Source organism: Aspergillus melleus (assembly GCF_016097325.1).
Source record: "Aspergillus melleus strain CBS 546.65 chromosome Unknown contig1, whole genome shotgun sequence".
NCBI lineage: Eukaryota > Fungi > Ascomycota > Eurotiomycetes > Eurotiales > Aspergillaceae > Aspergillus > Aspergillus melleus.
In genome coordinates, this window is record NW_025763370.1 from 597,527 (window position 1) to 610,770 (window position 13,244).

The window sequence follows — 13,244 nt, forward strand, 5'->3', positions numbered from 1 at the left end:
AAACCGGGGGGGAGAAATCAAGCCCAAGCCCCCACCAAACTCATACAGAACGCGCCCCCAAAGACCAACAAACAAGCATAAACCCTCTTCCGTCCCCTCAAGATGCGCCAACTCTCATCGGACAGGAAGTCCTCAGACATGAGTTCCACCAACGAAGCGAAGATGAGCAGTCCAGCCGAGATGGCGTTCATGGTGCCGACAAGCAGGAGGCCGACTTCGGAGTCCGGGCTGTAGAGTGTGTGGGTGGCGAGGCCGATGGCTTGGCCGATTGGGGTTCTGTTTAATATGGGTTAGAGAGGGGGATTTTATTATAGAAGGGGGGTTGTGGAAGAGGTGATTTGGGAAGCGGTTAGGCAGACGTACGTGCATCCATAGGCCAAAGACATGAGCCATGGCTGGAGGGCTTTTTCGGGCCAGTCGAGGGCGGCGATGCGCGAGCCGAGAGCGAGACCTTCGAAGGATTCTAGATCGAGTTAGCGATTCGTCATTCAAGACGATTGTAGAGAGGGGGAAAGAGTAATTATGGAGCAAGGAGACATACGGTGAAAAACAATCGCAATCAAAAGAATCACAAACTCATTCCCCACTGACACACTGAGCGACATTCCAATAAAAACACTATGAAACAGGATTCCCATCTCTAGTAGAAACACCTGCATCACGGCCTTGTTGTGTTTCTGCTGCGGATTGAGCGTGAGTGCATCGTCTGTGCTATCGTCGTGGACATTAGGCTCTGTGTCCTGGGCGACGGCCTCGGTTTTAGGCTGTTGCGACGGTTGCTGCGACTCGCAGCATTGCGGATCCTCAGGGACGGAGGAGATACGGTAAATGCGTTCCGGGTCTTCGCCCATGCGGTTGATTGCACGGCTCATGCTGGAGGAGCGGCCCATGAGCGGGCCCATGTCGCGAAGATGCGCGAGATCTTGGCCTTGCGATTGCGTCTGCGAGACGTCTCCCTCACCTTCCAGGGCAGTCGAGTGATCCGTAACGTCGATCTGGGGCATGGATGGGCCCTTCTCGGTCTCGCCGCCCGAGATGTAAACGGGCTGTTCGCCGGGGCGGGTGCCGCCGCGGCAGCAGTGGCGGGCCGGACTGAATACCATTTCAATGACCGTCACAAGAAAGATCCCGGCCAAGGCAATGGCACCCGGCATTTCGGGGTAATCGGAAGTCCAGAATTTAGACAGACAGGGGTCATTGAGAGACTGGAATGCTGTCGGCAGGAGATGCACAAAGGCTGTGGCGATGAGGACGCCGGTACCGAAGTGGCTGACGAAGAAGAGAAACGAGGCGGGAATGCGCATCCGAGGGGACCAGCTGGCTAACACTGGGAATACGCAGGCGAGCGTGGACACAGACAAGATGATGAAGAGGGCTGCGACATGCAGAGGGGTGTTGTACTCGCTTCCTTTGACGTTATTGGAAGCGCAGGAGTCCCGTTTCGGAAGAAGGGGCACGTCGTAGGAACGTTCGACTACTTGGGTCAGAGGAAATCGACTGTATGTCAGAAGCATTTCATACCTGGTTCAAGTTCGATAGAAGGCGATCGGAAAGAGTACACATATCGCAAGATAGTGTCGTGAGAGATAAGGGCCGCAGTGAATAGAACCGACAGCAGCCATAGTGCCCAACCTTTCAGGGTCTGAGGCATTGAGTGAATATTATTCGGGGGTTTCCCCTGACCAGCACCGCCGGTCGAAGGGTAAACGGGGCGTTCTGTCGATATACGTTAGCTCAATCGACACGATACGCCTCCTTGATGCCATCCACATACCTGACTGAGTCAGAGACACCCCATTCCGGAAAGATGTATTTTTCTCGGGGTCGATAGGGTGTATCGGCGTGCCCCCTGCCTCGTCGAAGCAGGTAAATGATACACCGGTCAAGCCTCCGCGGTCCTCACGCTGGCGGACATTAGAGATGCCATTCAGGTCTTGGCGAGTGGTGAGATCCGGGGCCAGCGAGGGTGGATTCTGGTTCCACTCGCAGTGCCACAGGGTGTCGTCGGTGCGAGACGGGCAATTCATGCTGGCTGGGCGACCGGTGGATAATTTATGGATTTTGGGACTACGTTCCAGTCTTGCAGTGAACCAGCAGATTGAACAGGTCAAGGGGAATGACGAGAGAGACAGTTTTCAACGTTGGACCGGCCGACGTAACAACGGTGGCCTGGGTGCCTTAGGGTCGTATTAGTCACGCTGCCGCGGTCGCTTAATCCGGTAAGGCTGGCCTTGGCGCTCTTTGGGCCGGGACGCAACGGACCAATCGAAAGCCAGATGCGTCCGGTTGCGGACTGCCATTGGTGCCGGGTGCGGAAAACAGACCCACTTGGCTTAACGCAATTCGTTCCGGGCGAGAATCCCCCGGCCCGACGGTCTTGGCATCTTTCCTCCGGGCCGAGCAGTGTAGAACTGTAGATACTGTGAGTCTGTGACAACAGTCAAATCTGATCTATCCAGCCTGGAAATACCGTCGGGGATTGGTGTTGACCCTCATGGGATGCATGGGCGGCCTTGGGTCCGCGGAGATTACATGGGCATGATATCCTCCGACGACCACAGCCACTTCACCGCGACTACCGCTGCCAACGAACACAGCATCTGGCATAATGCACCTCTGCCTTGCCAAACCCAAACATATATCTCTTGAGATGCGCTGGCCTGAGTGCACGCCATTGTTATGCAATTTTAGCCCTTTGGCTGTGGTGCAGGTGACCAGATATACAAGATGAGCATCACGTATCCTGATCGACTTATTGCCAACTACTCTACGGCAGCTCCGGGGTTCAATGACTGGTGTCTCGTGGACAATATATCTACCAACTGATACAGGTGATGAGCAAAGAAAAGGTTATTTTCAGGTAGTTAGCATGATTAGATAGACTACTAATCGGATAGATACGTCGGTTAAGCTACAATATATATAACTATGGCCAGTAGACACTGAAGTTATGGCAGATAACTCCAAGCACGTATGCATCGCTACGGTCTTGTCCCCAAACCCCACGCAAACATAACCTAGGGCAAAAACAAAATCTCAACGCCCTCGGTTACTCAGCAGGATTTTAATTTCCTTGATTGTGAACCGGACTGGAGATCCTCCGAGTAAATAAGGTAGACTTTAGCGCCAACAGCTACTAGACAAGCTCAACTCTGAATTTAACGGAGACGCAAAACCGACACCTAAAGATAAACCAAAACACATGTTCGGGTGGTAGATAAACAAGCGGTTAAAAATGAGATCACACTCAGGGAGCTAAAAATTTCTAAATGCATAGAATTGACTCTAATTATCTCGGCCAGTCACTTTCGACTTGATTGTCACAAACACCTTACAGTATATGATATTGGAAGAGTTGACAGAAAGGACAGAAAGGACCCCACGGCGCAGAACACGAGCAACATCGCCGAACGGCAAACTCGGCGAACTCGGGATACCACAAGGCAGCATCCACGAGGGAACGTTAACCGTTTGAGATAGAGTGATCGACACGACCTAGAAACCATAATCGGATAATTTGTCAAGAATACTACCACACTTGACACCGGACCGGATACACCCCCGACTCAGCGTCTGACAGCCTGTCTCATCACCTCGAATGAGGATCACCAGACAGATCCGTGTTTAACTCCCGACGAGGAAATTGAGGAAAATGAGAATAAACCGTGCCATACCATGCATTTCATTGATCTACAAAGTCCAAATGAAGCAGACTATCACGGAAGATAAACGGCTCCGATGGTGAGAAACAGGCTATCCGCCCCCGATGCCGAATTTAATTCCTAGACTAGATCGAAGATAGGCACGGAGTCGAATGATCTCTACACTTTAACAAGCCGCTAGCAAGCAAACGAAATCAGGTCCCAGAATAACCTGACGATCGCTAACCCATCCAGACCAGCCCTACCTCACTCGACCGCCGGCCCCCAGACGCCGTCTCGTCTCCACCACGAGGAAAACTGACAGGCCAGGAACCGTCAGCAACTAGGAAATAATTAATATGAACGATAAGCATTCCGGAACAATTTTTAAGTCTTAACTATTTCTGGGCCCAGAATAACCCAATGAAAGTAGTTGCAGCCACGGACACGGATGGCGGTCCCTGTGTCCCTGTGGCTTGATCCTTATCCGCCCCCAATTTGAGCCCACCGGGACTGTTTCTCCTCGATTTCTGCTAGTGCTTTCAGTTGGCTGCAGGTTATTTCTCCCTCGCGATGTCTATTTTTATCCCACTGAGCAATCGCCAATCTACCCAGTGCCTACTGCCTACCCTCTCCTGAAACACCTGCCACAACCCAAATCTGCAGTCCCCGTATTCCTCGATCCACAGGGCTATTTGAATCCAGTTACTGCTGACGGAAATATCAACCGACTAGCAGTTCAGTGAATTGGTCCCCGCCATGCTGTCGACAGGGGTTATCAATCAGATGCCACGGACTGTCGGCGCCAAAGTACCATCCGAATTGGGGAACTGGTCTGAACGTTCTCTTCGTGAACACCGTAAGCGAGGGTCCGAAAAAAAGCTTCCGTTTTGGCCCCAGATCGACTAGTCCTGTTCCTGTTGCCGTCTTTTCTTTGTCTGGAGATGAAACAGATGTTGTAGGTACACCGAGGGAAGTCGCCACAAACGCAATGCTGAATGATCGATTATTTTCAGTGTTTTGTCAGTAGAGTTAGGTGGAAATTAGATCGGCTCAATTTGCCTTGTCAAATGCAATACGAGGGCTGTTTTAGCGGGAGGCGTTTCACGGCTTGCGCGGATCGTCCCTAGAGGATAAGGTAGCGAGAGGCGTTTGGATGGGTAGAATTTCCCCTTCTTTGTTCTTCTCAGCCGGCGACGTTTCGGGCCTATCGGTGGCGCTAGATAGAATATACGACGGGGCATTCTAGATCGAGTCATTATCCACAATCATGCACTGACAGGTCTACGGGCCCCTAGACTGTTTGAAGCGCATGATCTTGGCCCCAAGCCCACCGGACGATACGTTATACCTGCTGGGCCAGGACTCAGGTGCAGTGACAGCGATCACCAGCCTCGACGAGGATATAAAGCTAGACAGATCCCCCGTTGTAAATCCCTCCATCTCATCCCATCACTCACTTTCATTCCAGACTTTACAACAGTACAATTGCAGGCCAATTGTTTCGTCTTTCCTTTACTTTCATTTAATCACTCACTCACTTACATACCAACCCACCACCACCACCATGCACTTCAAACAAACCCTCGCAACAGCCTCGCTGTCCCTCCTCCTCAGCACCAACACCGTCCTCGCCAAGGAAATTCCCCCCAACGTCGCCGCTTTCTACACGCACGTCAAGAACTCCGGCGACTGTTCCGGCTCCGACCTCCTGCAAGGCGGTTTCCACGACACCGACGAAGGCGCGACCGACTACAGCTACTGCAGCCGGTACATGGGCGAATCGGGCTTCTACCTGAAAGGGCCCGGCAAAGAGCTCGTGAACATGGACATCGACTGCGACGGCGAGCAAACCTCCGGTGACGGCCGCTGCGGCAGTTCGCAGGACACTCAGGGCCAGACGTCTTTCAAAGACGAGGTCTCCAAGTACGGCATCAGCGACCTGAACGCCTACATCCACCCGTATGTGGTGTTGGGCAACGAAGGCGACTACGACCCGACCTTCGATCCGCGCGCGCACGGCGTCGAGCCCCTGAGTCTCGTGGCGGTCGTGTGCAACGGCAAACTGATCTACGGGATCTGGGGCGATACGAACGGCGACGATGGCAAGCCGCTTGTGGGCGAGGCCAGTCTGGCGACCGCGACGGCTTGCTTTGGCGAGGATATGAACGGGAACAGCGGCCATGATGAGAAGGATGTTTTGTACATCGCATTCTCTGGAAAGGAGGCTGTTCCTGGCGACGAGGCCAAGTGGGATGCGGAGAGCTATGAGGAGTTCGAGGAGAGTATCACTGCGCTGGGTGATAAGTTGGTCGCCGGGCTGGGCAAGGGTATGACTTCGAGCTTCCATGGTAACGCTACTACTATGCGCATGCGTCGGTTCCACCATGTTTAGGTCAGTCTGGACTCTGAAGTTTGGATTGGCTTGGAGGCGGGGAGAGTGGACGGGTTGATCTACGGTGTGGCTAGTGGGTGACGGGCGGTTGGTTGGCTGATCTGTAGAATATTTGAACATTTGAATTTTGTCATTCGTTAGATAATTGCAATTTACATTCATTTCCTGCTCGAAACAAGTCCAGATGGCACACGGTCCTGATAGTGGCAAGAAAATTGCGGCATCCCTTGGAAGCGAGGGATGGACGCAACAGCAGCAACAGACCTACGCAAGTGATACGACATGCATCCAGACCCGGAAAAAGCTTGCCGCAGCTGAAGAATTTACGATTCAGCTGGAACTGTAACTAGCTGCAACCCTGGATCAATTGACTGGATGATGGGACGCTGCTCGTGGAGACGGGTGTCCACCGCATGACGTTAAGCGCAAGATTAGGGTTCCTCGATATCCGAACCTTCCTAGTGACATCATGAAAACAGCGAGGATCTATAAATCATAAATCAGAAACCCCTCTTCCCATGAGAGGACCCGGCTAGAATAAAACCATACTTTCCAGTTCGATCTACATATTTTAAAACCAGTATTCACCATGGGATTCGACTTCACAGTCTATAAAGGCTCCAGCGACGGAACCATCAAAAAAGCCACTACGCACCGCCCCGACCTCTCGCACGACGATGTCTTCGTCCGCGTCACCCACTCCGGCGTATGCGGGACGGACCTCCACTACCAGAAAGCGGACATGGCGCTTGGCCACGAAGGCACCGGCATAGTCGAACAGACCGGGCCAGACGTCAAGTTCCTGCAGAAAGGCGACCGCGTGGGCTGGGGCTACGAACACGACTGCTGCGGATACTGCTCTCACTGCCTAACAGGTTGGGAGACGATGTGTCCAGACCGGAAGATGTACGCGGGAGCAGACACCGACCAGGGCTCGTTCGCCACGCACGCCGTCTGGCGCGAGGCCTTCCTTTTCAAGATCCCTGAGGGTCTGAGCAACGAGGACTCGGCGCCGCTGATGTGCGGCGGGTCGACGGTATACAACGCCATGCATGTGGCCGGGGTGACTTCGACGTCGCGCGTGGGTATCGTGGGCATCGGCGGCCTCGGACACCTGGCGATCCAGTTCGCGGCGAAGATGGGATGTCAGGTAGTGGTGTTTTCAGGGACGGACAGTAAGCGCGATGAGGCGTTGAAGTTGGGCGCTACCGAATTCTACGCGACGAAAGGGGCCAAGGAGTTAAAGATCGGGAACAAATTGACCAATTTGATCGTTACGACGAGTGCCCAGCCGGACTGGAACCTGTACACGAGTGTGCTGGACGCTGGCGCCGTCATCTCGCCGCTGTCTGTCTCCATGGACGAGTTCAAGTTCCCGTACATGACTCTTCTAGGCCAGGGCCTGCGCGTGCAGGGCTCTATTGTCTCGTCGCGCCAGGTCCATCGAGACATGCTGGAGTTCGCGGCTTTCCATGGCATCAAGCCGATCAAGATGACCTATCCTTTGAACGCGGACGGCGCGAGCGAGTGTTTGAAGGCGTTGAACGAGGGGAACATCAGATATCGGGGAGTTTTGGTTGCCTAAAGTTAGTTTGATCAGACTGTGCCGAGAGCATTGGTGTGGTATTGTGTGATTAGACGAGATACCAGGGAGTTTTGTGTCGACGGCGGTTGGTGTTACGGCGCCTAAAAGGAGATGCAGAAATTTCAGTCTTAGTTGATTGATATATGAACGCTCTAGTACATGAAGATCTTCGAATTAAATTATGACAAACTTTGATCGACATCCAATTTCCATCTGTTCATCTCGCCGATCCTTTGCTATGACGTCATGCACTTTGCCTCAGTGTTATCCAACAGGTGAGGTTGTTCAACATATTGGGAAGACACTCGATTCTTTACATGGTGCTGTTCAGTGTCGAGAAGAACAAGGTAAGTTCAATACGTCTTGTGTGAGAGTAAGACTTCAGCCTTCCGAAAACAAACCTTCTCGCGCAACTCTTCCATAGAATCCGATTCCAATGACTCCCTAAACCCAATTTTATCCACCTCAGCATACGGAAAGTCGGAGTCATCGTTAGCACCAAACAGCTGGGACAAACACAAGCCAAACACTAAAGTACTCATCATAAGAAACATGCTCACACGGCACCAACACCAAACAACAGGTTCAAGACGGCCGGCGCCTCGACAACGCAGGATTATACTAAAACGAACGAAATCCCGCCACCAGCTCGTCGGACGTCTTTCCCGTCCTGAACGTTGGCTGATACCTCGTCTTGTCGGCCATGACGGCTAATCTGGAAATCAAATACGGCGGCCTCCCGCCCGCGTGCGATAGAATGCGCGGGCAGCGAGGAAACCGCCCCGTAACGCCGTTTATGATCAGATCGACCGTCGCACGTGTTGTCTCGTGCGGATAGTCGATGGCGGGGGGCGCAAGGAGGGGACTTGCCTTGTTTTTATCGACGGGGTGTGTTGGGTGTATGAAAGCGATGGTTCGTCGGGGTCAAGCTCCTCTCAGATACGTGTGAAGGCTTGGGTGGCCCAGATAGTAGTTTCCGTCGCCCTAGCGGGTGAGAAGGGTCACGCCATCTGTGCGCAGGGTACCGAGGGAGTTGGATTTCAGCGAGGGCGCCGTCCGTGCCGAGTTGGGAGGGCAGGGAGGCGAAGAAGCCGAAGTGCTCTGGGTCTTGGTCACGGGTGGAGGCGGCGTATTCGTTTGCTTGGCGAGCAATATCCAGATGGATTGCTTGCTTGAGGCGATAGCTGGGCCTGGGGCTGTGAGGGAGAGTATTGACTTTTTGGTGCCGATGGTGCGCATGTGCTGTAGAGAGGATGTGGCCTTCCAGGGGGGCTTGGGCCAGCCGGATGGGCCCTCCTCAGCATCTTGGACAGCTAGAGGGAGTTAGAGATACTTGGTCTGTAGATATGGAAGGGTTGATGCCTCTGGCGTAGAACTCCGGGACTAGATCATGATGCGTGTCTATCTTCAGAGGCTTGACTGGAGTAGACAGGGCTGTCTGTGACATTCTACGGACCAACGAAAGGCGGAATAATAGACGAGACATTGATGAGCAATTTGAGTTCTTAGGAGGGATGCAGCAAGTACTGTATTTGAGTTGAATTGTAGGTTTCTGACCAAGAGGAGTATTGAGAGCCAATACCTTTGACACAGGATCCAGGGAGTCCTTCCGACAATACAAAACGTTACACACAGGTGGACATTGATAATGTAACCCTAATGTAACCTTTCGACATCACATTCTTGACTTTCAACGCCCAGAACACCCTCTCAAGAAAAAACTCATCCAGCTCCAGCTCCGTTAACCCCGGACACCGTCCCAGCCAGTACATCCCCCGAAGGGCATCTCTTGACAGCAACGGCTCCTCACTACCCCCATCTGGATCCGCGATCACCGAGACCTTGGTAATCAAGTCCCTAGTCTGATCGACTCCAAAAAATCTCGCATGATAGTTAAATTCTCGAACAACAACGTATTCTCCATCCGGAACACACGCGCCGCCTTGTTATAAAACCTCTGATTGATCAAAAAGATATGTAGATCTTCGCGCCTCACACAAAGACACTTCAACGGTCTTAACCTTGGGTGAAGTTCCCTCTTCGCGAGCACCTTCTACGAGTAGCAATTTTTGCACAGAAAAGGATTCGTGGGCGGAGGTGCCCAGACGCTTCGAAGGGGAGAAACGAGCACGGGGGCTCTGCCACGCCATAGTCACATGGAGCAGTAGCATCCGGCGCAGACGTAGCTGACATTGGACGAGGAAGGAAACTAGTGCGTGCTAAGACCCGCGTTGTCGAAGGCGACTGGGGTGGAGACTAAATTGGGGAAATGGCGCATGTCCCATTTGCAGGGCTGTACGAGGAGGCGGTAGATATGGTTGCGGAGTTCTGGGGGAAGGAAGGAGAATCTGAGATTTCGTTTCGTGAGGGAACGTTCTTCGGGGGTGGTTAGGCTTGGTCCCTTTCTATGAGGTTAGGTTCGTGAGTTTCTGGGTTGGATATGCTGGGGTGGCGGTGTTGGTGTTGGTCTTGTTGTTCTTGTTGGATTGCTTCAGATGATTCTTGATGCGTGCTCTTTCCACGCGCCGAGGTTTAGACCTTGGAAAAAGAATTATTCATGATCACGGATGGCTCGCAAGAAACAGCCATGATGTACGTAATGTTCGCTCTAGAATTCAAACGGTTTCGGGTGTTCATTCGAAAGACATCCGCCTGAAGGGTCCATACTCTATTTCAAGTCACACTGGCAACAACCACATCCACGCCAACAAGGTATAAATAAGCCAACATTGTAGCCTAGCGCGATCTAAAGGGACACCCATCGTGCTAGAATCTAACACAGTCAAACCAACCGTCGAGTCATCGACCGTTAGTTCAGCCTTGCGCGCCACTGTTGGCGCTTGAGTCACGCCGAGCCACAGTCGGGCGCAGGGGCCAAAAGGAGCTCTTGCGTTAAGCATAAAACGGAGCGATAGTGGCATGACAGACTGTCAAACGGATCCAGATCATCTAGGAGAATTTTAATCTCACTCATCGTGTTCTCCGTCGTACAGATCACACAGTCTTGATGAATATGGAGTGTTACGAATACGACAGTTACATAATGTGGTGGCGATCAGGATCTGCAGACTGAAGGCAGGGAGCATGCAGACCTTACCTTACTTGAGGAACACAGATGAAACTACAGAGATAATAATATGCAAAACCAGCGCATTCGCGATCGAAAATAAACTCACCCCCAACCCGGTGAAACAGACCCACCCCCGGAGCTGTCAAGTCATGCGCCAACCCAAGCCCTAACTTCTGACTCTCCCTCTTGGCATTCCGGCACTTCTCCAACTCTCTAACACGATTAACAAACGCGCTTGAGCAAACGAGATCTCTCCCAAGACCCAGTCAGCCTCAGCCGACCAATCAAACTACCAAACCAGCCCCCGGTTCCAAGGACTGGAATCCCTTGGGCTTCTGGCGTACGTCAACACGGGCCCAGCCAAGGCAAACAGCGCGACGATCCTCCCGCATTCAAGCTTTAGTGCAAGGGGGAATTGCGCGGTTTGCAGCTGCTGGTTTGCTGTTTCTCCACCCCTTTTTCTCGTCGTGGTTTTTCACTTTGTGCTCCCTTGCCAATCGTGCCAATCATGCCAATCTTTGGCAAGGATTTCATATTAAATCATGGGTATGGCCCGGGGTTGGGTTTCCAGGTCGTTCCTTCGTTCTTTCGCTCTTTTCTTTTGTGTTCTGCGGCACCATGCGCGCTGTATACCGATAGAACACCGACCGACCGACCGCCGACCGAGAAACACAACTAGATAATAGCACCAACACTCGCCCATGGCGACATTATTCCACCCTCGCCGTCCGCCAGGCCGTCGCATCCCCTGGGTCTGGCCTCTCCTGGGCTTCTTATTCACACTGTATCTGTTTTTCGGCCGTTCAGACTCCTCTTCATCGGCCAACAACAATTCTTCCGCCCGACCGGACCACGCCCCGCATAATGCCACGGCCCCATGCCCTTCCATCCCCGGCATGGAGGATATCCTCGTCATCCTAAAAACCGGCGTCACAGAAGCGCGCGACAAAGTGCCCACGCACCTGCAAACCACCCTCCGCTGCGTCCCCAACTCCGTCATCTTCTCGGACTACGCGGAGGAAATCGACGGCGTCCCGGTCCACGACGTCCTGCGCAACATCCCAGACCCCGTCAAGTGGATGAATTCGGAATTCAACGTCTACCAGCGCGTGCGACAGGCCGGGCGAGCGGCGCTGACACGCGCGGACCTGAACGAGGACGTGAATACGGTGTTCGGCAAACCGAATAACCCAGGGTGGAAGCTCGATAAGTGGAAGTTCTTGCCGATGATCGACGAGGCGCTGCGCCATCCGAAGAAGGCGAAATGGTACGTGTTCATGGAAGCGGATACATATTTCGTGTGGTCAAATTTGGTCGCCTGGTTGGCGCAGTTGGATCACCGACGCCCGTATTATCTAGGCAATCAGATGCAGATCCTAGATGTGTTGTTTGCGCACGGCGGCTCGGGGATCGTCCTGTCGCGACCGGCGATGGAAAGGGCGGCCGAGACGCGACGCAGGGACGTCGCGCGGTGGGACAGCATCACGCGCGAGAACTGGGCCGGCGACTGCGTGCTGGGTCAGTTGCTCGCTGAGTCCGGGGTGGGATTGCTCTGGTCGTGGCCGGCGCTGCAGATTGGGCCGCCGTCCGAGTTGGATTATTTCTCGCCGGATTACTACAAGACGCCGTGGTGTTATGCGCCCGTCACGTTCCATCATTTGACGCTCCCCGAAGTCGACCGTCTCTGGCACTTGGATCGCGAGTGGTTCGCCGGTGGCAAGGACTTGTTGCTCTATCGCGATGTGTTCCTGCAGGTCGTCCGGCCGCAGTTGACCGGCGTGCGGTATGATTGGGATAATCGGGTTGCGCCGCAGAATTCCATATCGAGTCGCAGTCGCAGTGCGGTCGAGTGTCGGCGCAAGTGTCTGTCGGACCCAGATTGCGTACAGTATTCGCAGCAGGCTGATACGTGCTGGGTGTCTGCAACAGCGAAGTTGGGAAGTGCGGCGACGGGCATCAGTTCGGGCTGGATCCCGGAGAGAATCGATGCTCTGGTGCAGGAGATGGGTTCGTGTCCGCAGGCACTGTGGGTGGTCTAGATGGATGGTAATGGTTTACGCTTCATGTATATATATTCGACTTATTATTTAGATTTGGGTAATTCGAAGATTAAGGATTCTACAGACAGATGAGGTTTCCCGTACAGACCATCCCAGGACAGGTTGAGTATCAAACTTTGAAGACACCTGAAACCAATTTAATTCAGAGCAATGAACATTAACGGTCGACTGTCAAGCAGCCAAATCCCAGCCTCTTCGACTGTGGGAGCGACTAGGAATTCGAATCCCGAGCGACCTATCAAAACCCAACCCGAGCAGCCTCCGAACAGAATCCTTGAGTCGAAGCGAATATGATGTATCCACTTGACCTACTTGGCATGAAGCATTTAACTAGCCAAAATGGTGTGGATTACAAATGAGCTTTCAGTTGCTTCCCCGCGCGGAGGCGATTCACGAGGGTAGGCCTACCCCAGATGCAGATATTTATCCTCTTTATCATATCCTCCTCCCCTTGTATCTACCCAGTCCTCGTATTTCTCTATATGCAGTCTTT

The 13,244-nt window shown here is 53.1% G+C and overlaps 6 protein-coding genes across 6 annotated transcripts; 4 read left to right on the plus strand and 2 right to left on the minus strand.

The window, feature by feature from the left end:
• Positions 1–17: 17 nt before the first annotated feature.
• Positions 18–2,027, minus strand: zrfD (putative plasma membrane zinc ion transporter; the record flags this gene model as incomplete). Its single annotated transcript, XM_046081891.1, has 5 exons — positions 18–276; positions 364–463; positions 542–1,474; positions 1,522–1,716; positions 1,775–2,027. 5 exons carry the CDS (start codon positions 2,025–2,027, stop codon positions 18–20), a joined length of 1,740 nt encoding a protein of 579 aa, XP_045937847.1.
• A 3,073-nt stretch (positions 2,028–5,100) lies between these two features.
• LDX57_000243 (glycoside hydrolase family 75 protein) lies at positions 5,101–6,154 on the plus strand. The gene has a single exon (XM_046081892.1). The coding sequence runs from the start codon at positions 5,209–5,211 to the stop codon at positions 6,034–6,036; it is 828 nt and encodes a 275-aa protein (XP_045937848.1). The 5' UTR covers positions 5,101–5,208; the 3' UTR covers positions 6,037–6,154.
• A 66-nt stretch (positions 6,155–6,220) lies between these two features.
• Positions 6,221–6,382, plus strand: LDX57_000244 (uncharacterized protein; the record flags this gene model as incomplete). Its single annotated transcript, XM_046081893.1, has 1 exon — positions 6,221–6,382. One exon carries the CDS (start codon positions 6,221–6,223, stop codon positions 6,380–6,382), a length of 162 nt encoding a protein of 53 aa, XP_045937849.1.
• A 243-nt stretch (positions 6,383–6,625) lies between these two features.
• LDX57_000245 (NAD(P)-dependent alcohol dehydrogenase) lies at positions 6,626–7,734 on the plus strand (the record flags this gene model as incomplete). Its single annotated transcript, XM_046081894.1, has 1 exon — positions 6,626–7,734. One exon carries the CDS (start codon positions 6,626–6,628, stop codon positions 7,619–7,621), a length of 996 nt encoding a protein of 331 aa, XP_045937850.1. The 3' UTR covers positions 7,622–7,734.
• Positions 7,735–7,748: 14 nt separating this feature from the next.
• Positions 7,749–8,860, minus strand: LDX57_000246 (uncharacterized protein; the record flags this gene model as incomplete). Its single annotated transcript, XM_046081895.1, has 1 exon — positions 7,749–8,860. One exon carries the CDS (start codon positions 8,858–8,860, stop codon positions 8,606–8,608), a length of 255 nt encoding a protein of 84 aa, XP_045937851.1. The 3' UTR covers positions 7,749–8,605.
• A 2,263-nt stretch (positions 8,861–11,123) lies between these two features.
• On the plus strand, positions 11,124–12,816 carry LDX57_000247 (glycosyltransferase family 31 protein). The gene has a single exon (XM_046081896.1). The coding sequence runs from the start codon at positions 11,393–11,395 to the stop codon at positions 12,728–12,730; it is 1,338 nt and encodes a 445-aa protein (XP_045937852.1). The 5' UTR covers positions 11,124–11,392; the 3' UTR covers positions 12,731–12,816.
• The last annotated feature ends 428 nt before the right edge of the window (positions 12,817–13,244 follow it).